Source organism: Bufo bufo, chromosome 5, assembly GCF_905171765.1.
Source record: "Bufo bufo chromosome 5, aBufBuf1.1, whole genome shotgun sequence".
Lineage (NCBI taxonomy): Eukaryota > Metazoa > Chordata > Amphibia > Anura > Bufonidae > Bufo > Bufo bufo.
The window spans coordinates 140,866,050-140,892,697 of NC_053393.1; the positions used below are offsets into that span (position 1 = coordinate 140,866,050).

Consider the following 26,648-nt stretch of genomic DNA (forward strand, 5'->3'; position numbering starts at 1 on the left):
TTTGTTTGGATCGACCACCAGAGGACACGGGTAGCTCAGCAATATGTAGCACCAAGCACCACACTATTCACCCCCCCCCCCCCGTCACTTATTAACCCCTTATTAGCCCCTGATCACCCCATATAGACTCCCTCATCACCCCCCTGTCATTGATCACCCCCCTGTCATTGATCACCCCCTGTCATTGATCACCCCCCTGTAAAGCTCTATTCAGACGTCCGCACGATTTTTACGGATCCACTGATAGATGGATCGGATCCGCAAAACGCATACGGACGTCTGAATGGAGCCTTACAGGGGCGTGATCAATGATGGGGGTGATCACCCCATATAGACTCCCTGATCACCTCCTTGTCATTGATCACCCCCCTGTAAGGCTGCATTCAGATGTCCGTATGTTTTTTTACAGATCCACGGATACATGGATCGGATCCGCAAAACACATACAGACGTCTGAATGGAGCCTTACAGGGGGGTGATCACCCCCTGTCATTGATCACCCCCTTGTAAGGCTCCATTCAGACGTCCGTATGATTTTTACGGATTTACTGATAAATGGATCGGATCCGCAAAACACATACGGACGTCTGAATGGAGCCTTACAGGGGGGTGATCAATGACAGGGGGTGATCACCCCATATAGACTCCCTGATCACCCCCCTTTCATTGATCACCCCCCTGTCATTGATCACCCCCTGTCATTGATCACCTTCCTGTCAGGCTGCATTCAGATGTCCGTATGATTTTTACGGATCCACTGATACATGGATCGGATCCGCAAAACACATACGGACATCTGAATGGAGCCTTATAGGGGGGTGATCACCCCGTATAGACTCCCTGATCACCCCCCTGTCATTGATCACCCCCCTGTAAGGCTGCATTCAGATGTCCGTATGATTTTTACGGATCCACTGATACATGGATCGGATCCGCAAAACACATACGGACATCTGAATGGAGCCTTATAGGGGGGTGATCAATGACAGGGGGGTGATCACCCGATATAGACTCCCTGATCACCCCCCTGTCATTGATCACCCCCCTGTCATGCTCCATTCAGACATTTTTTTGGCCCAAGTTAGTGGAAATAATTTTTTTTTTTCTTACAAAGTCTCATATTCCACTAACTTGTGTCAAAAAATAAAATCTCACATGAACTCACCATACCCCTCACGGAATCCAAATGCGTAAAAATTTTTTGACATTTATATTCCAGACTTCTTCTCACGCTTTAGGGCCCCTAGAATGCCAGGGCAGTATAAATACCCCACATGTGACCCCATTTCGGAAAGAAGACACCCCAAGGTATTCCGTGAGGGGCATATTGAGTCCATGAAAGATTGAAATTTTTGTCCCAAGTTAGCGGAAAGGGAGACTTTGTGAGAAAAAAATATATATATCAATTTCCGCTAACTTGTGGCAAAAAATAAAAATTTCTATGAACTCGCCATGCCCCTCATTGAATACCTTGGGGTGTCTTCTTTCCAAAATGGGGTCACATGTGGGGTATTTATACTGCCCTGGCATTCTAGGGGCCCTAAAGCGTGAGAAGAAGTCTGGGATCCAAATGTCTAAAAATGCCCTCATAAAATGAATGTGGGCCCCTAGTTTTTATTTTTTGTCACAAGTTAGTGGAATATGAGACTTTGTAAGGAAAAAAATAAAATAAATCATCATTTTCCGCTAACTTGTGACAAAAAATATAAAATTCTAGGAACTCGCCATGCCACTCACGGAATACCTTGGGGTGTCTTCTTTCCAAAATGGGGTCACTTGTGGGGTAGTTATACTGCCCTGGCATTTTCCAGGGGCCCTAATGTGTGGCAAGTAGGTAAATGACATGTGAAATCCTAAAGGTGCTCTTTGGAATGTGGGCCCCTTTGCCCATCTAGGCTGCAAAAAAGTGTCACACATGTGGTATCGCCGTACTCAGGAGAAGTTGGGCAATGTGTTTTGGGGTGTCATTTTACATATACCCATGCTGGGTGAGATAAATATCTTGGTCAAATGCCAACTTTGTATAAAAAATGGGAAAAGTTGTCTTTTGCCGAGATATTTCTCTCACCCAGCATGAGTATATGTAAAAAGACACCCCAAAACACATTGCCCAACTTCTCCTGAATACGGCGATACCACATGTGTGACACTTTTTTGCAGCCTAGGTGGGCAAAGGGGCCCACATTCCAAAGAGCACCTTTAGGATTTCACATGTCATTTACCTACTTGCCACACATTAGGGCCCCTGGAAAATGCCAGGGCAGTATAACTACCCCACAAGTGACCCCATTTTGGAAAGAAGACACCCCAAGGTATTCCGTGAGTGGCATGGCGAGTTCCTAGAATTTTATATTTTTTGTCACAAGTTAGCGGAAAATGATGATTTATTTTATTTTTTTCCTTACAAAGTCTCATATTCCACTAACTTGTGACAAAAAATAAAAACTTCCATGAACTCACTATGCCCATCACGAAATACCTTGGGGTGTCTTCTTTCCAAAATGGGGTCACTTGTGGGGTAGTTATACTGCCCTGGCATTTTAGGGGCCGAATGCGTGAGAGGTGGTTTGAAATCAAAATGTGTAAAAAATGGCCGGTGAAATCCGAAAGGTGCTCTTTGGAATGTGGGCCCCTTTGCCCACCTAGGCTGCAAAAAAGTGTCACACATGTGGTATCGCTGTACTCAGGAGAAGTTGGGCAATGTGTTTTGGGTGGTAATTTTACATATACCCATGCTGGGTGAGAGAAATATCTTGGCAAAAGACAACTTTTCCCATTTTTTTATACAAAGTTGGCATTTGACCAAGATATTTATCTCACCCAGCATGGGTATATGTAAAATGACACCCCAAAACACATTGCCCAACTTCTCTTGAGTACGGAGATACCACATGTGTGACACTTTTTTGCAGCCTAGGTGGGCAAAGGGGCCCACATTCCAAAGAGCACCTTTCAGATTTCACAGGTCATTTACCTACTTACCACACATTAGGGCCCCTGGAAAATGCCAGGGCAGTAGAACTACCCCACAAGTGACCCCATTTTGGAAAGAAGACACCCCAAGGTATTTCAGGGCTCCAGACAAAAAAAAATCTCAAGGAGCCATTGGCTCCTAATCTGAAAAATTTAGGAGCCAAATGAATTTTTTAGTCGCCAAATATAAAATACATATAATTATAATAAAAAATAAAAGACTTGTCTGGCTAGAGTGCGGGGAAAGCGGACTGGGGTGACGTTACGCAGTCCGGCATGCTGCCCAGGTGTGGCATGGCACAGTAGGGCCCATCCCTTGCGGCTCTTCAGCGTACGGGGCCCCAGTGAACACTGAACAGACGCGTCCACTCTGGGGTTCACCTGAACCCCTACTACTTTGGTGTAAGAGCGGCTCAGCCCCAGCTGGCTGAGCAAGGCCTACAGCTGAGCCCATATCCGGTAGTTATCCAGGCAGTTAAAGAGAAGGGCAGACTTCATGGGGCCCTTGTAGGGAGGCTTCCAGTAGGGCCCCTTGGGTTTGTAGTAGGGGGGCTGTAGCCGGTAAGTGGGCCCATAGTTTGGGAAGGGCGGGTGCATGATCAGAGTCCTGCAAGGAGCAGGTGGGCTGCGCGGCTGCCCCTTATATCAGCCTAACGTTACTTTAACGACCGGCAACCTTAACACCTTCACTGCCAGCCACACCTGAGCCTCCCCAGCGTGGTGGCATCTCCGCATCGTAGGCTGTACAAATGGCAGAGTGCTCCCTCATACCGCTGCACGTGTGCCAACTGATGGAACTGGTCACAATCGCACTTATCAGGCTCACACCAGAAAAGGTTCCCCCCCCACTTTAGCATAAAATAGGAGATGTGCAGAGAAAGTTAGGTAGGTAGGTAGGCGGGAAGAATACTGGGCAGCAGCAGCCATTAGCAAGTGGTGAGGTGATCATCAGTCATCTCACCACTTGCTAATGTTAAGTATGTAAAGGGTTAATAGGAGCCCCGCGCTGGTCAAGACACTAAAAAGCCAGTGAACCATATCTCTTTCAAAAGTCTTAGGAGGAGGAGATAACCTCCAGGAGATAACCTCTCCTCCTACTAAGCACGGACTATTGAAAGAGATATGGTTCACTGGCTTTTTAGTGTCTTGACCAGCGGCTCCTATTAACCCTTTTATTCCCTTATTAAGAATGTTTGTGAGCCCAGGCAGGGAGCTCACACGGCGCACCAGCAGCGGCCCCCTGAGTGTTATCAGGGTTGTAAAGACGATAAGGGTTAGCCTTTATCAGCGGCAGCGCAGGGGTGACTGTGACAGTCTGTGGCTTCTCAAGCTAACCTCTGTTCTATGGAGCGGCTCCCTGTCCTCATGACTCTGAAGCTGCTGCTGTGTTCAGCGCGGGAGAATGGGGGTGTGAGAGGAGCATCCAATGGTACAGCAGCACACTGATACTGACCAATCAGCAGCCTCCTCTCTAATAACAGAGCTCTATACTGTGCGGAGCTCTGTTATTGGATTGCCGCCTGCCTGCTGTATGAAATGCCGTTCTTCTTAAAGCGGCAGAGCAGCGGAGGCTCTAGGCGCAAATGGCGACAAGACTACAAAGTCTTGTCGCCATTTTGCAATTCTAAGTCGCATTGGCGACCATTTTGGTCGCCATCTGGAGCCCTGTATTTGCTGATGGGCATAGTGAGTTCATAGAAGTTTTTATTTTTTGTCACAAGCTAGTGGAATATGAGACTTTGTAAGAAAAAAAAATCATCATTTTCCACTAACTTGTGACAAAAAATAAAAAGTTCTATGAACTCACTATGCTCATCAGCGAATACCTTAGGGTGTCTACTTTCCGAAACGGGGTCATTTGTGGGGTGTTTGTACTGTCTGGGCATTGTAGAACCTCAGGAAACATGACAGGTGCTCAGAAAGTCAGAGCTGCTACAAAAAGCAGAAATTCACATTTTTGTACAACTGAAAGTGAAAAATGTCTTTTTTTTTGCAAAAAAATCGTTAAATTTCGATTTATAACAAAAAAAGTAAAAATGTCAGCAGCAATGAAATACCACCAAATGAAAGCTCTATTAGTGAGAAGAAAAGGAGGTAAAATTCATTTGGGTGGTAAGTTGCATGACCGAGCAATAAACCGCTAAAGTTGTGGAGTGCCGATTTGTAAAATAGGGCCTGGTCACTAGGGGGGTATAAACCTGTGGTCCTTAAGTGGTTAAATAGATTTTACCTATTGATTTGCCCAACTGTACCACACTATATTGTGTACGATACTGCAGAACACGGTCTCTTAGGGTCACTGCATACCGTCTCAAGTGCCTATCTATGTGTACAAACTTTTTACCTTTTATGCAGATTTTTTATATATATGTGTGTGTATATATATGTTTTTATCCTATACATCGATATCTCTATATACATCCTTTAATTCACTTTTTTGCAAATATTATGCTGATGCAAAACCTATTAGGGCTCTTTCACACTTGCCCTTCTTGTCTTCCGGCATAGAGTTCCGTCGTCGGGGCTCTATGCCGGAAGAATCCTGATCAGGATTATCCTAATGCATTCTGAATGGAGAGAAATCCGTTCAGGATGCATCAGGATGTCTTCAGTTCCGGAACGGAACGTTTTTTGGTCGGAGAAAATACTGCAGCATGCTGCGCTTTTTGCTCCGGCCAAAAATCCGGAACACTTGCCGCAAGGCCGGATCCGGAATTAATGCCCATTGAAAGGCATTGATCCGGATCCGGCCTTAAGCTAAACGTCGTTTCTGCGCATTGCCGGAGCCGACATTTAGCTTTTTCAGAGTGGTTACCATGGCTGCCGGGACGCTAAAGTCCTGGCAGCCATGGTAAAGTGTAGTGGGGAGCGGGGGAGCAGCATACTTACCGTCTGTGCGGCTCCCGGGGCGCTCCAGAGTGACGTCAGGGCGCCCCACGCGCATGGATCATGTGATCACATGGATCACGTCATCCATGCGCATGGGGCGCTCTGACGTCATTCTGGAGCGCCCGGGGAGCCGCACGGACTGTAAGTATACCGCTCCCCGCTCCTACTATGGCAACCAGGACTTTAATAGCGTCCTGGCTGCCATAGTAACACTGAACACATTTGGAAGACGGTTCCGTCTTCAAATGCTTTCAGTACACTTGCGTTTTTCCGGATCCGGAGTGTAATTCCAGCAAGTGGAGTACACGCCGGATCCGGACAACGCAAGTGTGAAAGAGGCCTTACACACTGAAGTAGCTTGACACCAACCCACCAATATCGACCGACCACTATTGACGCCCAAAAGGGTTTATTCAAGAATAGGTGAGACCTGGAGGGTATTACCACCTACCAGTCCCCCTATTTTGGCATACTACCATATCCTTTACAGGCAGACACCCTTGTCGACCTGACGAAACCTGGAGCAGCCTCTAGTATCTAGCACCCAACCTCCTTTCCACCCCACTTTTACAAACCCGAGGCGCCTCAAGTTATTTAGATCTAGTGGAATCCTTTCCAATAGATCCGTCTGACCCACACTCCTTTCTTTCTCTCTCTTTCTCTCTCTTTCTCTTTCTCTTTCTTTCTCTCTCTCTCTCTCTCTCTCTCTCTCTCTCTCTCTCTCTCTCATACTCAGACAGGAATACCCATTTAAAGCTATTTATCTACTTATTTGTTTAAAATATATGCAAAGTAAGTGTTCAGATTTCTTTGCTTGGTTCTCACTCCTTCAGTCCATTGCTGTATTTATTGCACTTTGATCCATATCAAGTGGTGAGGAGTCGTTAAGTATGCGCCCCACCAGTGGTACGGTGGGGGGAGAGAAGTTTTGGTTTTGAAAAGAGCTAAAAAGTTTGTTTTGGTTGGATTATGTTTTTTTATGCTGAAAGTTGTAAATAAGATAATGTAAAATTAAATTTGAATTTTAAATTGTTAAATTTTGGATTATGTGTAATATATATATTTTTTCTTTTCTTTGAAGTGAAATGATACCAAACAAGCACGTGGAATTCTTCGAGCCTTGGGTTTATGTGTTTGGCTATGAGATAGTTTTAAAGTCTACGCGTCTACCCCTTATCAGTGGCTTTTACAGACTGCTGTCTGTTGTAATGAAAAATGCAAAGAAATTAAAGTATTTTGAGGTAGGAATTAATATTATATAATAATAATAAATAAATAAAAAAAATTAAAATATATATATATACACTCACACACACACACACACACACACACACACACACACACACACACACACACACACACACACACACACGTCCATAAATATTGGGACATTGACACAATTCTAACATTTTTGGCTCTATACACCACAATGGATTTGAAATGAAACGAACAAGATGTGCTTTAACTGCACACTGTCAGCTTTAATTTGAGGGTATTTACATCCAAATCAGGTAAACGGTGTAGGAATTACAACAGTTTGTGTATGCGCCTCCCACTTGTTAAGGGATCAAAATAATCATAAATCAAACTTTCACTTTTTAATACTTGGTTGCAAATCCTTTGCAGTCAATTACAGCCTGAAGTCTGGAACGCATAGACATCACCAGACGCTGGGTTTCATCCCTGGAGCTGCTCTGCCAGGCCTCTACTGCAACTGTCTTCAGATCCTGCTTGTTCTTGGGGCATTTTCCCTTCAGTTTTGTCTTCAGCAAGTGAAATTCATGCTCAGTCGGATTCAGGTCAGGTGATTGATTTGGCCATTGCATAACATTCCACTTCTTTCCCTTAAAAAACTTTGTTTGCTTTTGCAGTATGCTTTGGGTCATTGTCCATCTGCATTTTGAAGCGCTGTCAAAGAGTTCTGAAGCATTTGGCTGAATATAAGCAGATATTATTGCCCAAAACACTTCAGAATTCATCCGGCTGCTTTTGTCAGCAGTCACATAATCAATAAATACAAGAGATCCAGTTCCATTGGCAGCCATACATGCCCACGCCATGACACTACCACCACCATGCTTCACTGATGAGGTGGTATGCTTAGGATCATGAGTAGTTCCTTTCCTTCTCCATACTCTTCTCTTCCCATCACTCTGGTACAAGTTGATCTTGGTCTCATCTGTCCATAGGATGTTGTTCCAGAACTGTGAAGGCTTTTTTAGATGTCGTTTGGCAAACTCTAATCTGGCCTTCCTGTTTTTGATGCTCACCAATGGTTTACATTTTGTGTTGAACCCTCTGTATTCACTCTGGTGAAGTCTTCTCTTGATTGTTGACTTTGACACACATACACCTACCTCCTGGAGAGTGTTCTTGATCTGGCCAACTGTTGTGAAGGGTGTTTTCTTCACCAGGGAAATAATTATTCGGTCATCCACCACAGGTGTTTTCCGTGGTCTTCCGGGTCTTTTGGTGCTGCTGAGCTCACCGGTGCGTTCCTTTTTTTTTAATTTATTTTTTATAATAAAAGCGTTTATTGTGTTTGACACTTTTTTAAAACAGAATTGTACAGGTGATAAAAGTATGCTGACTGCTTTACATAGGTAATTGCAGGTACAATATTATAAAGTGACAAAACCTTAGAATTCCAAAGGGTAAGAGGTATGTAGCAACTAATATTGCATGTATGTTTAGCACTTCAAGTAGAGTCTAGGCTCTGCATAACAAAGTATTAACGTAAGCATTCTCAGGAGCTGTTTGGAATATCATTCTAATAATGCTGAGAGATACGTCTGCCCTTCTAATGAAAAATAGGGCCTGACTGTATGTAAACAATGTACAAAAAGTACAATCAAAAATCACAACAATTGAAAAGGGAGAAATAAAATAAAAATAAGATTTATTGTATGGGGGGGAGGGGAAACGAGAGTAAAGGTACAATAGGGGGGAAGCAATACAAACAAGAGAAAGAGAGAAGTCAGAAACGTATAGAAAGAGATATGTTTAGAGGTAAACCTATCCCATCATTGAAGCAGATTATAATGTCCTGTATGTCCCTGAAGTGCGAAAATCCTCCCAGGAGCCCCAAGTCTTCAGGAATCGTGCGTGTTTCTGGGGGGTGGTGGTGGTGGTGGTATGGGCTATCAGTTCCTCCATTCTTTGATACAACATTACTTCCTCAAACCATTCCTCGAGCATTGGGGAAACCGTCTATTTCCAATGTCGAGGAATCCCTGCCTTCGCCGCTTGGATGAGAAATATGAGCAGTGAATTTTTAAATGCAGAGATAGTAAGGTTGAAAACGTATAGGAGAAAGGCTTCTGGTGTGTTTTTCAATGGAAAACCTGTTATTTTGAGTATAACCTTGTGGACCGAGTTCCAAAACGCTCGACTGGCCGAGCATTGCCACCAAATATGTAAAATCGTGTCCTCAGCTGTTCCACACCTCTAACATCTGTCTGTGACAGAGGGATACCATTTATGTAGCAGTGTCGGTACCCTGTACCACCGGGTCAGGATCTTATAGCAAGTCTCTTGTCTCTTTTGGCAAGAATATGTAACATCTGAGCCAATGAGAAGAGGACAACTGGATGCCTCAATCCTGTTCCACGCCGCACAGAACGGAGGAGGTTGGGAGGATCTCTGCTGTAGGAGTAGTTTATATATAAAGGATATGTCTCGAGACACAGTTGAGGGGCTTAGACAGGCTTGTTCGAAGACTTTCAAATTCCTTGTAAAATTATGCGAAGTGCGCAAGGAAGTGAAAAATTTTTGAAGTTGGAAATATTCAAAGGTATGTTTTGGTTTCGGTGGTGTATTACCTAGTATAGAGGTTAAAGGTTTCAGGGAAGTCCCCGCGAGAACCTGGCAGAATCGGAGAGGGGAGGTTTTTGTGCCTGTAAGAAAAGGATTAGGGATTGCTCTGGGGGGAAATAGGCTGTGATCAGTAATGGGAGTGAGGGGTCCCTGCGGATCTATGAAAGAAAGCTCTGAGCTGATACCCCCAAGAATGGCAAATGTATGGTTCGAAGTAAAGGAAAGAGAAGATCGCTCTATCTTCAGGATGCTCCACAGCCATGGAAGAGAGGTCAATGCTAGGACTGACAATTCCCTTGCTATGTTAACCCATGCTTTCTGGGAAGAAAGCCAGATCATGTCCAAAAGCCTGGAGTATGCTGTGGAATGGTAATATAACCTACAGTCCGGGAGACCAACCCCACCCAAATCTTTAGCTCATGTCAAAGTTTCCCAACGTATTCGTGGTCTACCAGGGGACCATACAAATTTCGAGAAACTTTTACGAATCTGGGTCCAAAAAGAGAGAGGGATCCGGATAGGGATGGGTCTGTAGGAGGTAAAGAAGTCTGGGCAGAAGGTAAATTTTTTTAATATACTAATCCGTCCGAACCAGAAAAAATCTTTCCGGTGCCATGACTCCAGGTCTTTTTAGAAACGAGCCAGAAGTGGGGCAAAATTGTCTTTAAACAGATGTAATAAAGTAGGACCTATATTAATCCCTAGATATGTAAGGCCTTTTGGTAATGAGAAGAGAAGAGGCCTTGAGTGAAGCAACTAAATCCTGTCCTAGAGAGATATTGAATGCATGGGATTTGGACATGTTGATCTTAAAATTATACCACTTCCCAAATCGAGACAATTCTGACTGTAGGCATGGAAGAGAGAATCGGGCGTTGGTGACATACAACAATAGGTCATCCGCAAAGGCTTCACACTTGTGCTCCTGGTTACCTATCCGGATACCCTGGATATCGGGGTTATCACGAATTGTTGCCATTAGATGTTCCATAACCAAGACATATAATAATGGAGACATTGGGCAACCTTGGCGTGTGCCATTGTCGATGGAGAAAGGGGGGGGGGGAGAGAGGGTCCTATTGATTTTTATCCTTGCTGACCGTGTTTGGTATAAGGTAAGTATCTTAGACATGAACCAGGGGCCTAATCCAATATGTGTAAGGGTAGAGCGAATGGAGGGCCATGAGATGCGGTCAAAGGCTATCTCTGCATCAAGAGATAGGACCATAAGGGGTATATTGTAAGTTTTAGCATAATGTATAATGTCTGATGTCTTGAGGGTGTTGTCCCTTGCTTCCCTTCCCGGCACAAACCCCACCTGGTCAGTGTGTACCAGAGATGGCACAAACACCTTCAAGCGATTCGCCAAAAGTTTAGTGTATATTTTAAGATCCACATTTAAAAGAGAAATCAGGCGATAACTCGCACACACCTCTGGGGGTCCTTATCAGGTTTGGGAATGACCGCTATATGAGCTGCAGTGGATTGTGCCGGAAAGGGAAGCCCAGACGACACCGTATTGAAGACCCAGAGAAGAAAAGGGGTTACTTTTTCTGAGAATACCTTGTAGAACCTTGCCATAAATCCATTCGGACCCGGACTCTTACCCCCCGGGAGAGATTTAAATACTTCCTGAAGTTCTCTAACAGTAAAGGGAGCCTCGAGGCTGGCCGATTGCTCCACCGTCAACTTGGCGGTAGAAGATAGGGGCAAGTCCCCTGGCTCAGATGAGGACGGCAAGTCTTACAAAGCAGAATAAAAAGAGTGGAAAGTGGATGCAATGTCTGGGGTAGTATGTACCGGTACACCCTGCGGGGTCTTAACCGCCTCAGGACCGCCGTATGCAGGATTGCGTCCTGGCGGCGGCCCTGCTATTCTAGCTGGACCCATATACGCGTCCTCTCGCGAGAGGCGAGATTTCCTGTGAACGCGCGCACGTTCACAGGATCGGAAGGTAAGCGAGTGGATCTCCAGCCTGCCAGCGGCGATCGTTCGCTGGCAGGCTGGAGATGCGATTTTTTTTTAACCCCTAACAGGTATATTAGACGCTGTTTTGATAACAGCGTCTAATATACCTGCTACCTGGTCCTCTGGTGGTCCCCTTTGCTTGGATCGACCACCAGAGGACACAGGCAGCTCTGTAATAAGTAGCACCAAACACCACTACACTACACTACACCCCCCCCCCCCTGTCACTTATTAACCCCTGATCACCCCATATAGACTCCCTGATCACCCCACTGTCATTGATCACCCCCCTGTAAGGCTCCATTCAGACGTCCGTATGTTTTTTAATGATCCACGGATACATGGATCGGATCCACAAAACACATACGGACGTCTGAATGGAGCCTTACAGGGGGGTGATCAATGACAGGGGGGTGATAACCCCATATACACTTCCTGATCACCCCCCTGTCATTGATCACCCCCCTGTAAGGCTCCATTCAGACATTTTTTTGGCCCAAGTTAGCGGAAATTATTATTATTTTTTTTTTCCTTACAAAGTCTCATATTCCACTAACTTGTGTCAAAAAATTAAATCTCACATGAACTCACCATACCCCTCACGGAATCCAAATGCGTAAAATTTTTTAGACATTTATATTCCAGACTTCTCACGCTTTAGGGCCCCTAAAATGCCAGGGCAGTATAAATACCCCACATGTGACCCCATTTCGGAAAGTAGACACTCCAAGGTATTCGCTGAGGGGCATATTGAGTCCATGAAAGATTGAAATTTTTGTCCCAAGTTAGCGGAAAGGGAGACTTTGTGAGAAAAAAAAAAAAATCAATTTCCGCTAACTTGTGGCAAAAAATAAAAATTTCTATGAACTCGCCATGCCCCTCATTGAATACCTTGGGGTGTCTTCTTTCCAAAATGGGGTCACATGTGGGATATTTATACTGCCCTGGCATTTTAGGGGCCCTAAAGCGTGAGAAGAAGTCTGGGATCCAAATGTCTAAAAATGCCCTCCTAAAAGGAATGTGGGCCCTTTGCGCATCTAGGCTGCAAAAAAGTGTCACACATCTGGTATCGCTGTACTCAGGAGAAGTTGGGGAATGTGTTTTGGGGTGTCATTTTACATATACCCATGCTGGGTGAGAGAAATATCTCGGTCAAATGCCAACTTTGTATAAAAAAAATTGGAAAAGGTGTCTTTTGCCGAGATATTTATCTCACCCAGCATGGGTATATGTAAAATCACACCCCAAAACACATTGCCCAACTTCTCCTGAGTACGGCAATACCACATGTGTGACACTTTTTTGCAGCCTAGGTGGGCAAAGGGGCCCACATTCCAAAGAGCACCTTTAGGATTTCACAGGTCATTTTTTACACATTTTGATTTCAAACTACTTACCACACATTAGGGCCCCTAGAATGCCAGGACAGTATAACTACCCCACAAGTGACCCCATTTTGGAAAGAAGACACCCCAAGGTATTTCGTGATGGGCATAGTGAGTTCATGGAAGTTTTTATTTATTTTTTGTCACAAGTCCACAAGTTAGTGGACTTTGTAAGAAAAAAATAATAATAATAAAAAATAAAAAAAATTCCTCTAACTTGTGACAAAAAATAAAAAGTTCTATGAACTCACTATGCCCATCAGCGAATACCTTAGGGTGTCTACTTTTTGAAATGGGGTCATTTGTGGGGTGTTTGTACTGTCTGGGCATTGTAGAACCTCAGGAAACATGACAGGTGCTCAGAAAGTCAGAGCTGCTTCAAAAAGCGGAAATTCACATTTTTGTACCATAGTTTGTAAACGCTATAACTTTTACCCAAACCATTTTTTTTTTTTACCCAAACATTTTTTTGGTTATCAAAGACATGTAGAACAATAAATTTAGAGAAAAATTTATATATGGATGTTGTTTATCGTTAAATTTCGATTAATAACAAAAAAAGTTAAAATGTCAGCAGCCATGAAATACCACCAAATGAAAGCTCTATTAGTGAGAAGAAAAGGAGGTAAAATTCATTTGGGTGGTAAGTTGCATGACCGAGCAATAAACGGTGAAAGTAGTATAGTGCAGAAGTGTAAAAATTGGCCTGGTCATTAAGGGTGTTTAAGCTAAGGGGGCTGAAGTGGTTAATGACCGGAATGTGGGTAGACGCCATTTGACACCTGAGGGCCCTTGCCAACATGTGCCCACTTTTGTTACCAAATTCGTAGAATTTTCTACGGCAAGTTTGGATCATTTTTTGGTATGAACGTTCTACTAGGCGCTTAGCCTCTAGACGAGCATCCTGGAGACCTGGAGAAATAGCCTGAGTAAATTTTACCAAATTGGCTTTACAAAAGGTGACCTTTTGTAAAGCCATAGAAAGATTATGAGCCCTCTCTCTTTTGATGCGAGTAGATTGGGGCGTGAGCTGACCATAAAATGGAACCTATTTGTGTAGATTCTAACCAAGTGAGAGCTTGATGTTGGATCAGGATATAATCTATGCGACTATAGGACGAATGCGGCAAGGAGTTAAAGGTATAGTCCCTGTCTGTTGGGTGTTGTATACGCCAGGGATCGCTAAGCTGCAATTGCAGGAAGGCTTTCTTAACCTTACTTATTGCCTGGTAAGAAATAGCAGCACGTCCTGAGGAATTGTCTAAGGTAGGGTCGAGGGTGAGATTCAGATCTCCACATAAGATAACTGTGCCTCTTAGCTTGGGGAGGACCTTGTCGACAAGGTCAACTAGGAAGGTAACCTGATCTTGATTAGGGGCATATATGTTTAAGAAAGTGAATTCTCTGCCACTGATACCTAAGGATAGGATTATGTACCTGGCGTCCGGATCGACCACACAGTCCAGTAATTGGTAAGTCAAGGACTTGTGAATTGCTATGGCAACTCCTTTGGACTTGTTGAGCTTATTATTTGCAACATGCCAGGTTGTGTATTGACGATGCCGGACGCCAAGCGCAGATCCTTCCCTAAAATGCGTTTCCTGGATGCAAACAATATGTGCTTGTTGACGGTGGAAATGATGAAGAACCTGATGCAGTTTCTGAGGTGAGTTATGGCCGTTCGCATTGAATCACGCGATTTTGAGTGACGTCATCGTAGAAATCCTACACGGAACTGCAGAATGTAAGAAAGATCGTAACGACAAGAGAGGACAAACAGAGGGGAGGGAAAAGAAAGACTAGGGAGGGAGGGAGGGGAGAGGAACCTAAAAAAGAAGATAAGGGGAAATAATCAACGTAAAAAGACCACTTGGTCCTAAGAGACGGTCACTAGAAAAATCCTCCCAAGAGAGTGTCTCAGGCTATGTGGGGAAAGTGACAGTTAACGAGAAGGAGGTCCATCTGTCACCCCCGTAGACAAATCGAACTACTGTATTGCAGTATGAAACAGCATCACCTGTAGCATAAGACTAAAAAGAAAAAACCTGACAGGCATCAAATAATGGAGAAAGAAACAATTCCAGATGTATAACATTTCCAGGATGGGCGCCCTCGAATTTCTCAGTGGACCGTTGGGCCGTTGGTTCCGTCTTCTAAGGGAGAAGGGTAGAGAGCCCTGGGTGCCTTTTGCAGAGATTTGTGAACTCGAGAGTCCTTGCTGAGGAGTAGAGTTAGGTGGGGTGAAGGTGGGCCGAGGGCCAATGTCCACAAATGGTAGCTGGAGACTGTTGAAAAATCCAGGGAGATCTTCATTGCAGTGAAGTGAAGCTGATTTACCTTTATGACCTGCTATCAAAGCAAAAAAAAGCCCAAACGATAAGGTATTTCTCGGTCTCGCAGTAAAGTGAGGAGAGGTTTCGGTGCTGCTCGTTGAGTGAGCGGGTAGCGGGATAGATCTTGCAGGATCATGATGGACGACCCTTCAAATGACAGAGCTTGCCATTGCCTGGCTTTAAAAAGGATCTATTCTTTAACCGCATAGAAATGGATCCTGCAAATAACATCTCTGGGTCTTGATCCCTCAGGCGCTGGTGGGCGTAGAGCTCGGTGTGCCCTGTCTATTTCGATGGGGGTGGTCTTTAGGGCGCTCCAGAAGGTTATTGAATATTGACAGGAGGGTGGGAAAAAGGTCAGCAGTAGAAAAAGATTCTGGGAGACGTCTAATGCGAAGATTATTGCGACGTCCACGATTCTCCAAGTCATCTAAGTGTTGTTGAAGAGCATGTATTTGAGTCCTTTGGGTCTGAGTGACATCTTGAAGAGCTTTCACTTTGGCCGAGACTGTTGTGTGGTCTTGAGCAATAGAGTTTACTTGTTCGTTAAGTGTAGATAAATTTGGGCAAATTCTTGTTTGCACTCCTGTAAAATATTAGCTGCAAAGTTGGATAAGTCCTCCTTAGATGGTAAGTTGCAGAGAAAAGCACGTAAGTCGTCTATAGTTTGTGGTCTTGAGTCTTCGTCAGGTGCTGTAGAAGGTGACCTGGATTGCACAGCTGAGTGGTTTCTATGGAGTTGCAAATGAGGATGGGTGGGTGTAGCCCCCTGGGTTTTGAGGCTTACATGTGCATATTAGGAGACTGATCTGGTGCCCTGCTCTGAGAATTATCCCAAGAGGACCCGGGCGACCAATGTGGAGAAGCCGCCAGGGAGTGATTAGGTGATTCTGGTGGAGACAGAGGGCCCCCAGTACTCTGCCCACGTTCTTCTGGGAGGGGGATTGATCTTGCTGATGGCAATTGGCTGTTTCAGTGCGTGTCAGCTCTTGGGATCCGGTATCCGGACTTTTTGTATGAGGAGCATGGGGCACTGAGGTATAGGAGCGAGGGGGTAATGTAGCATAGGAGTGCGGCTTGAAAATTTGCACTCCAGGTCGCAGCATGGACCCTGGGTTGTGAGAGGCGGTATAAGGAAGCAATGGGGCAACGGAGGATGGTAGCAAGGAGGGAGAGGGTATTGGAAGGCTTGCCTGAGGGGTTATGCTGTCTTCATCCTCCAGGTGGTCTGCATCTTCCACAGTGCTGGCAGGTGCTGTGGTTTCCTGCCGATTCTGCTGAGGAAGGTGTGGCCGCCATTTTGCGCTTCTGGTGCTGGAAGAGCCTTGGAGCCTGGATTAATTTTGGTCCCGGTGGAGGTCCCATTGTTGGGCCGTGCCGCAGGCGGCGCAGAGCAGTATCGTCGATGTCTTACGGGCGGGGCTCTCGTCCCTGAGGGCCGGATGGAGGCCTCAGAGCTGCTGCCATCTTGGACGGAGCTGGTCTGGTCTGTCCACATTCTCTCTTAAGGGCTGGCCTGTTTGGCAAAGTATGAACACAGGTTTCCCTGGGATGCCGTAAGGGGAGCTGATGGACGAGCTCGACCCTTCTTGGATACTTTCCCCATCACGGAGGCAGGTAGATGCTGCGTTCCTTTTTTTTTTTTTTTAAAAGAATGTTCCAAATAGTTGTTTTGGCCACTCCTAATGTTTTTGCTATCTCTGATGGGTTTGTTTTGTTTTTTAAGCCTAATGATGACTTGCTTCACTGATAGTGACAGCTCTTTGGATCTCATCTTGAGATTTGACAGCAACAGATTCATAATGCAAATAGCACACTTGAAATGAACTCTGGACCTTTTATCTGCTCATTGTAATTGGGATAATGAGGGAATAACACACACCTGGCCATGGAACAGCTGAGAAGCCAATTGTCCCGTTATTTTTGGTCCCATAACAAGTGGGAGGCACATATGCAAACTGTTGTAATTCCTACACCGTTCACCAGATTTGGATGTAAATACCCTCAAATTAAAGCTGACAGTCTGCATTTAAAGCACATATTGTTCTTTTCATTTCAAATCCATTGTGGTGGTGTATAGAGCCAAAAATCTTAGAATTGTGTTGATGTCCCAATATTTATGGACCTGACATATATATATATATATATATATATATATATATATATATATATATATATATTTATAATGAAAAACAGGGCAGCACAGCCTCAAGATAATGATGGGTGCATGGCCTGCTGGGACTAGTCAATCCCTCAACAATAGATAGGAAAAAGGCAGCACTCCAAAAATAAAATTAAAAAAATACTTTATTCACCTCAGTGGCAATGGCGACGTTTCGGCTCTGTATCCGAGCCTTTCTCCCCGAGAGAGGCTCGGATACAGAGCCGAAACGTCACCATTGCCACTGAGGTGAATAAAGTATTTTTTTAATTTTATTTTTGTGTTGCTGCCTTTTTTTATATATATATATATATATATATATATATATATATATATATATATATATATATATATATATACACACACATACATACATCTTAATTTTTTCTTAGGGCTCATGCACACGAACGGAACGTATTTTTGGTCCGCATCTGATTCTTATTTTCTGCCAGCCGGATACCCATTCACTACAGTGGGGCTATGACAGATCCGGACAGCACCCTGTGTGCTGTCTACATCCATATGTCCGTCCTGTGGCATCTGCCAAAAAATAGCACATGTCCTATTCTTGTCCGTTTTTCGGACAAGGATAGGACAGTTCTATAGATCTCAGGATGTTCCGTTCCACAAAATGCGGAATGCACACGGCCTGTGTCCGTGTTTTGTGGCTGTGCACATGAGCCCTTAAACTGCTTTTTTACGGTCTACCGTAATGATGTTGGTTAGATTGTAACATCCTTCAGTCCAATTTTATAAGTATTTAGATCATAGGCAAACTAAATATATGTGATATGACAATTTAAAATGGCTTCACATATAAATCCATGATTAACTTTTAGGAATGTTTTTTACATTTTGGATAGCTTTACCACTTCAGTGGTTGTCTTACTATTTAGTGTCATATTCATATTTTTTTATCATAAAAATGAAGCATATTTGCCATTTACATGCTATTAAAAAAAACTATCCAGTGAAGAGTTGACGTTTTACTTGCATAGTATGTTCTGCAATCTGCAGGTCCATCTGCTGCTGTTCAAGCATGTTCAGTCATTCTCCCTACACGCATGTGTCTGCTTATGGATTCAATGTTTATTGCAAAAAAGCTGAAAAGAAATAGTTTCCTATAGGAATAGCCATTTTTCTTATACCCTCTGTAATGAACACCTGGAAGTAATTTTATTTCTTTTAGGTGCTCTGCAGTGACAGAGCATCACTTTTCAGAAACTTGGCTTTGGAAGTGACTGAGCATGTGTGACCGGCAACACATAGGTCAGTAGATGGACATGCATGTTGCAATATACTTTAAAGGGAGTCTGTCACCAACCTGACCGGTTTTAAACCGATCACATAGTTCAGTGGGACACAAAGACATGACACAGATGTTACTTTTGTTTCGTTTTTCAGATCATCCAAATCGCCCAAAAAGTAGTTTGTATGATATGCTAATGAGCCGTGGCAAGTGCCCAGGGGCGGAGAGTTTGCTGAAAGTGCCCAAGTTCCCCTGCCTCATTCGCGCCTAACTCCACCCCTCAGTAAGCTCAGGCCAGCTTTGTGACATCATATATCCCTATAGGCTGTTCGCGCATCGCTGCCGGGCCCGGCCATGCGCAGTGTTCTGCCCACAGTGTGAAGAGGCACAGAGATATGCAGTGCGCATGTGCCAGTTACTGGTGTAAAATCGGCGCATGCGCACTGCATATATCTGTGCCTCTGCGATGCACGAACGGCTTATAGGGAAATATGATGTCACAGGGCTGGCCTGGGCTTACTGAGGGGCGGAGTTAGGTGCGAGTGAGGCGGGGGAACTTGGGCACTTTCAGCAGACTCTCCGCCCCTGGGCACTTGCGACAGCTCATTAGCATATAATAAAAACTACTTTTTTGGGCGATTTGAATGATCTGAAAAACGAAACAAAGTTAACATCTGTGTCATGTCTTTGTGTCCCACTGAACTATGTGATTGGTTTAAAACCGGTCAGGTTGGTGACAGACTCCCTTTAAACATTAGGTGGCACCATAGTATGTAAGTACTTGTAACTTTTCACTGGATAGTTTTTTTTAACTGCATGTAAATGGAAAGCATGCTTGATTTTTAATGGAAAATATGCTTGATTTTTTTTTTTTTTTTATATATATATATATTTTTTTATTTCTTTTTTTCTCGCCCATTCCATTGGGGGACACAGACCATGGGTATAGCTTAGGCCATTACTAGGAGGAGACACTATGCAACTAATCAAAAACAGCTCCTTCTCCACTGGCTATACCCCCATGCTCCAACAGGAGGACCTCAGTTTTAGCTTAGTGTCGGATAAGGAGGTGACACTCCTGCTCCTGCAGGGTTGTCCCTGTAGTTGTTTCTCCTCCTGTTTGTTTTTTTTCTAAACAGAGGACGCAGGGTCGCATGGTGCATCCCTTGTCTCTCTGTGGAGCGAGCGCCGGGGTCGAATGGACATCCCCGGCTACCTCCCTTTCCCCCCCAGAAGATAAGTGGAACCGGGCTCGACCTGCAGCTCCAGTGGCCTACCAGATCCGGGGTCACCTAGTCCTGCCCTCTATCCAATGCACTGCCACTCCTTGTGCCAGATGACTGAAGAGGTGACCCCCTGCTGGTCCGGTACAGAGGGTGAAGCCTGCAGGACTCAGATAAGTTCATCGGCTCTCCTGCAAGCTCCCCCTCCCCCCGTGCTCACACTGTGACGCGGTTCTTTAGGGCTTACCTGTGGATCTGGGAGGGCCGGCTGGTTGAGAGGGAGGAGGGATTCCTTCTTGTTCCCTGCATTCTGGCGGTGGGCGCCATTTTCGGAGCCGGGGTCTGCCCTTTGTCATAGTTCCCCCGCGCACAATTTTTTCACCGTGATTTTTTGCGCAATCTGTGACGTGACTGGGGGGGCGGAGCCTATCGCATCAGCTCCGGCGCTTCCGCTTTGCCTCAGCGCCTCTCTACGCTTGAATGCTACTCGAGCTCCTCACAGGTCACGGTAGGACAGATAGTGTTCCGCAAAGCTGTAGGAGACCCTGACTCCGGCATTGCCGCCATCATGCCAAGACCTGGGGACCCCCAAAAATCTAAAGCGACACCTTAGGTCTCACTGGGATCCTGTAAGGTCTGTGGTTTGCCACTATCTGTTACAGACTCCTGTGACTCTTGCCTTGCCTCGGGACAGGATCATCCGCCTCCTCCTCTCCCTCCACCAAACCAGCCCAGTCCCTCCTCCGCCCCTTCGGAGCCCTCCTGGGCCTCTGCCATAGCTAGGGCGGCCGCGGACTTGGCCCAAGTCTCACGCGCGGCCATGGCTATGGAACGCATGGTGGCCACTGATCCACCACCTATGGTGCCTGTGGTTAGCACCGCTCCACCTCCCGATGCCTCTGGTTCTAGAAACCATTCCTTTCGGCGCTTTTCCTCCTCTAGGTCTGCGACAGCTCCCTCCTCCGGCGGCTCTCAGGACTCCCGCAAGAAGCCTTCCTTTAAGCCTCAACCTTCCTGGTGCCCGCGGGCACAGTTCCAGAGGAGTTCTGCCCGCCCCGCGGTTCCCAAGCAGTCCTCCGCCTGAAGGGGCGCCCCCACCGTCTGCTTTCCTTTCAGCATGTCTGGAGGGCTCACGTTCAAGACGCCTGGGCCCTGGAAATTGTAACTCCCGGTTACAAGATAGAATTAGTTTCCAGACCTCCGGAACGTTTCTTTCATCAAAGAAGGGGGGATCAGTGCGTCCGGTCCTGGACCTGAAGCTGTTAAACAAGTCCCTGCGGGTGCGGAGGTTTCCGGATGGAATCCATCCGCTAAGTTATTGCTTCTCTTCTTCTAGGGGAGTTCCTCGCGTCGGTGGACAACCGGGATGCCTATCTGCATGTCCCTATCGCAGAATCTCACCACAGGTTCCTGCGCTTCGCCATTGGCGACCGTCATTATCAGTTCGTCGCCCTTCCCTTTGGGCTGGCGACAGCCCTGCGGGTATTCACAAAGATCTTGGTGCCGATCATGGCGCTTCTCCGTACCAGGGGCATATCTGTGCTGCCCTACCTGGACGACATTCTGATAAAGGCTCCCTCTCGTTCCCAGGCCGAAGACAGCGTCACTGTTCAGACTCTGCAACAGTTCGACTGGCTGATCGACTTCCCGAAGTCCTCTCTCCAACCTTCCCAGAGGGTGACCTTCCTGGGGATGATTATGGACACTACTGCAGCCCGGGTATTCCTCCAGGAATGCAAGTTCTCACGGATACGGGAGTCGTGTCTCGCCTTCTGCATTCCCCGTGTCTCTCCATTCGGGAGTGCATGCAGGTTCTGGGGCTTATGGTGGCCTCCTTCGAGACAGTCCCCTTTGCCCAGTTTCACACTCGGCCTCTGCAGCAGGCGATCCTGTCTTTCTGGGACAGGACATCGAAGGGTCTGGACTCTCGGATCCGCCTTCCTCCTCGGGTTCGCATGAACCTCCCGTGGTGGCTGTCCCCTCAGAATCTGACATCGGGGAAATCCTTCCTCCCAATCTCCTGGACAGTCGTCACCACCGATACCAGTCTCCTGGGTTAGGGCGGCGTTCTCCGGGCTCGGACGGTTCAGGGGGTGTGGTCAGAAGTCCTCCGATCAACATATTGGAGCTCAGAGCAATTTTCCTCTCTCTGTCTCATTGGACCCCCCCTCCTGGCGGGTCTCCCGGTAAGGATCCAGTCGGACAATGCCACAGCCGTGGCCTACATCAATCATCAGGGCGGAACCCGCAGCCGGCCGGTGATGCAGGAGGTGAAGAGGATCCTCCAGTGGGCGGAGGCTCACGTTCCAATATTGTCTGCAGTGTACATCCCAGGGGTCGAAGACTGGACGGCGGACTTTCTCAGCCGCAACAGGGTGGATCCGTGAGAGTGGTCTCTGCATCCTGACGTATTCGAGGACGTCTGTCGCCGTTGGGGCCGCCCGGACGTGGAATTTATGGCGTCCAGGCTCAACAACAAGGTTCCACGTTCCTGGCCCAAGCTCGGGTTCTGGAGGCGTACGGGGTGGACGCTCTGGTGTCTCCGTGGCAAGACTTCGCTCTCCTCTGTCTTCCCACCACTGCCTCTACCCCCAAAGGTTCTTCGCAGGGTCGCGGCAGAAGGAATCCTGACCATCCTCATCGCTCCCGATTGGCCTCGCCGCGCCTGGTTCTCGGATGCTGGCGGACGTTCCGTGGCCTCTTCCTCTCAGGGAGGACCTGCTGTCTCAAGGACCTCTCTTCCACCAGAATTTGCAACCACTTTGTTTAACGGCGTGGCTGTTGAGACCACCATCTTGAAGAAGAGGGTCTTCTCAGACTCTGTCGTGAAGACCATGATCAAAGCCAGGAAACCAGCTTCCTCCTGGATATACTATCATACCTGGAAGGCCTTTCTTGCCTTTTGTGAGAAGATAGGCATTTTTCCCCTTAATTTCTCCGTTCCGGTGGTCCTCTCCTTTCTCCAGTCGGGTCTTGAGATAGGAATGTCCCTGAGCTCTCTGAAGGGTCAGGTCTCCGCTCTGGCCGATTTCTTTCAGCACTCTCTGGCTCTGCTAGGTCCGGTGAAGACCTTCCTGCAGGGGGTGGCGCATTCGGTCCCTCCGTATGTCCCTCCTCTGCCCCCCTGGGATCTGAACCTGGTTCTGTCTTCTCTCCAGGCGGCTCCTTTTGAGACCCTGAGGAACATTTACCTGAGCTTTCTCACCTGGAAGGTGGTCTTTTTGGTGGCCATCACCTCTATCAGGAGGGTATCGGAGCTTTCCGCCCTTTCCTCTAAAGAGCCCTTTTTGGTCTTCCACAAGGACAAGGTGGTACTGCGCCCTGTCCCTTCCTTTTTGCCCAAGGTGGTTTCCGCCTTCCACCTTAATTAGGACATAGTCCTGCCATCCTTTTGCCCCGCTCCGGCGAACCCCAAGGAGCGTGCTCTCCATTCTCTGGATGTTGTCCGTGCTTTAGGGTGTACCTGTTGGTTACTGCCCCACTTTGCCGCTCGGACTCCCTTTTTGTTGTTCCCGAGGGGCCTCGTAAGGGTCTGGCGGCCTCCAAGGTCACTGTTGCTCGGTGGATTCGGTCGACTATTGCCATGGCCTATTGGTCCCGGTGTAGGGTTCCCCCAAGCGGGGGTTACTGCGCACGCCACCAGGGTGGTGGGGGCCTTCTGGGCTAGTCGCAATCGAGCCTCTACATCACAACTTTGTAAGGCGGCCACCTGGTCGTCCTTACACACCTTTACAAAGTTCTACCAGCTGCACTCTTTGGCGTCGGGTGATGCTGCCCTAGGGGGCAAGGTATTGCAGGCTGTGGTTCCTGTTTAACCGTTGGACGTTTTCCCTCTGGAGGTGCTGGTCTTCCCACCCCATGGACTGCTCTAGGACATCCCATGGTCTGTGTCCCCCAATGGAATGGGCGAGAAAAGGAGATTTTTTGTGAAACTCGCCTGTAAAATCTTTTTCTCGTCTTTTCCATTGGGTGGACACAGCTCCCACCCATTCTTGTCTGTTGCAGGAGGGGTTGGTTCTATTCTAGTGGGACCTTATGGTTAACGGTCCGATGGCAGTGTTTCTTGGTTTTGCTTTTCTTTGTTAATATTTAGTTTCTGATCTCCTTCTCCTACTGCTTTTGCACGCACTGAGGTGCTCCTGTTGAAGCATGGGGGTATAGCCAGTGGAGGAGGAGATGTTTTTTATTAGTTGCCTCCTAGTGTCTCCTCCTAGTAATGGCCCAAGCTATACCCATGGTCTGTGTCCCCCAATGGAAAAGACGAGAAAAAGATTTTACAGGTGAGTTTCACAAAAAATCTCCTTTTTATAAAGGATTTGAAACATGGCACTTAACTAGGTAAAAATAAATCAATTAAATGAGTAGTAGTCACGTCACTGATCCCCCTTTGCTGCTATTCTGATGCTTCCCTGGTCCACTATTGGTCTCCACTCCCTGGTTCCTGTGGACACAGAGGAAATGACTGCTCATCTCAGCCAATCACTGCATTAGGCCAGTCAGTTCTCTTGCCAATGATTGGCTGAGCAGTTATATCCTTTGTGTTGAAAATGACTAGGAAGTACAGACAAGAGGAGGACCCAGGAAGTGTCAGAATACCAGCAAGGGGGACAACAAACATCTCTAATCAAGTGCTTTTACTCACGTATATATGGATTAAAGAGGTTTCCCACTTTTGCTATATTCATGACCTGTCCTCAGGATAGGTCATCAATATCAGATCGGCGGGGGCCCGACTGCCAGCACCCGCGTTGATCAGGTGTTTGAAGAGAACGCAGCGCTCTTATTCTCTTCTCGGTTTACCTGCTCGCCATCTACATTGCAGCAGTGAGCAGGTGTAGTTACAACTCCTCCACCCTATTCACTTCAATGGGACGGCTTGACAGTCACTTTGGTTTGAAATTGTACATCATTATGCATATGGCTACCTTCAGAATCCTGAATTTCTACCCACAGATAAATGTTAATTTCAAGTTGCTTTAGTGCTACATTTTTCAATGTTGAAATTGAATCTTTGAAATTTTGTACTTGTAGGGTGTCAGTCTGAACAGTTCTGGCAAATGTCCTCAAAATCCAGAAAAAATGTCTTGCTTTGCTCTGTTTCTGAAATTTGGCAAAGAGGTAAGGTTTTGATGTTTCCAAACCAAACTTAAAATATATTTGTTAAGTCTAATTTCTCTGTTATCACATGCATCCTGCATATAGTGATACTGCATTTCATTAGGACCATGTGTGCCACAGAAAAAAAAAATATAAAATACAGTGGTTTACAGATCCTTCCATGTGAAGTCTGAATGCCGTACATAGGACAGAGCTCCTCTCCTCAGAAGCACTGTATGCTAAACGTGTTCCTAGATATGGCAACGCGCCTATATTGGTCACATGACCAGCCATATTTCTTATCACTTTTGTGATTTGTATTAGACAATTTGTTTCTGGCGTTTGCTGATTTATGGCAATTTTTATGTTTTGGATGTAAAACTTCTTGAACTTTTTTTTTTTTTATTTAGTTTATTTATTATACATTTTACTTGTGGATACGCTTCTGTTTTTATAACGATGTACTTATTACTAATAGGTATCTTCTAAAATGAAGCAATTTAAGGATGAGCTTTTGGCATCTTGCTTAACTTTCATCCTTTCTCTGCCTCCTGATATCATCAAGCATGATATGAAAGCGTACATCCCTTCTTTACAAGTAAGTTATGACAGCTTTGTATAACAGACTAAAGGGTATATCATATTGGAAGACTTTTACCACGGTGATTACTAGTAGCAATTATACTAACAAGTAAAACTTTTGAGTTCAGGATGTGAGCCCTGCTGTAAAAAAATGAAGTCGGTCCTCTTCAACGCACGGTGTTATAAATATGGATTTTGCATTGCTCCAAACCAGATATATGGTACAAATCAGGGAAATCGACATTCATTGTTACTAGTCTTCTCTACTTAAAGGGTTATTCCCATCTCAAACATTGGGGGCATATTGCTAGGGAATGTCTGACCCGCACTTGTACTTAGAGCGGAGCCTGCACCACACATGCACGGCCACCCTCTATTCATTCCTAAGGGAGCACCAAAAATAGCCAAGTGGCATGCTTGGCTATTTTTGGAAGTCCTATTGAAGTGAATGGGAGGTGCACCACGCAAGCATGCCCACCACTCCATTCACTTCTTTGGGGCTGACAGAAATAGTTGAACCAGAGCTCGGCTATTTTCGGTGTTCCCATATGAATGTATGGAGGGCGGCAGCACATACGATGTGCACCCTCTGGGACTTTGTGGGCTCCGTCCTATACAAAGGTGCGGGTCCCAAAGGTGGGACCCACACCTATCAGACACTGGAGGCATATCCTAGCGATGTCTGAGATGGTAATAACCCTTTAAACTCCACAGCCTGTTGCAATCGCTGCAGTCAATCACCACACTTTTCGTTGATAGGGGCATCTTCCCCTTTCACCACATTACCCATTTTTTTCCACAATTGCAGAGAAAGTACAAAAGTGGAGTATGGCCAGCCACAGCCTCTTTGTCCAGGATTTTGTATACTCGCAAGATGAAGATTAAAATGCACATCAATAAAACATCCATTAAAATCGCCCACCTAGGTTTCTCTTTCGCTTCTTCAGGGTCTCTGAAACTATCACTCCCTCT

General features: G+C 46.0%; 1 protein-coding gene across 1 annotated transcript in view; it reads left to right on the forward strand.

The window, feature by feature from the left end:
* The window catches only part of PRKDC (protein kinase, DNA-activated, catalytic subunit), a 448,398-nt gene that overhangs the window by 107,987 nt on the left and 313,763 nt on the right, over positions 1–26,648 (forward strand). Inside the window, 3 exon segments of the mRNA XM_040433446.1 lie at positions 6,944–7,103; positions 25,029–25,115; positions 25,573–25,692. Coding sequence (XP_040289380.1) covers positions 6,944–7,103; positions 25,029–25,115; positions 25,573–25,692 — 367 coding nt within the window.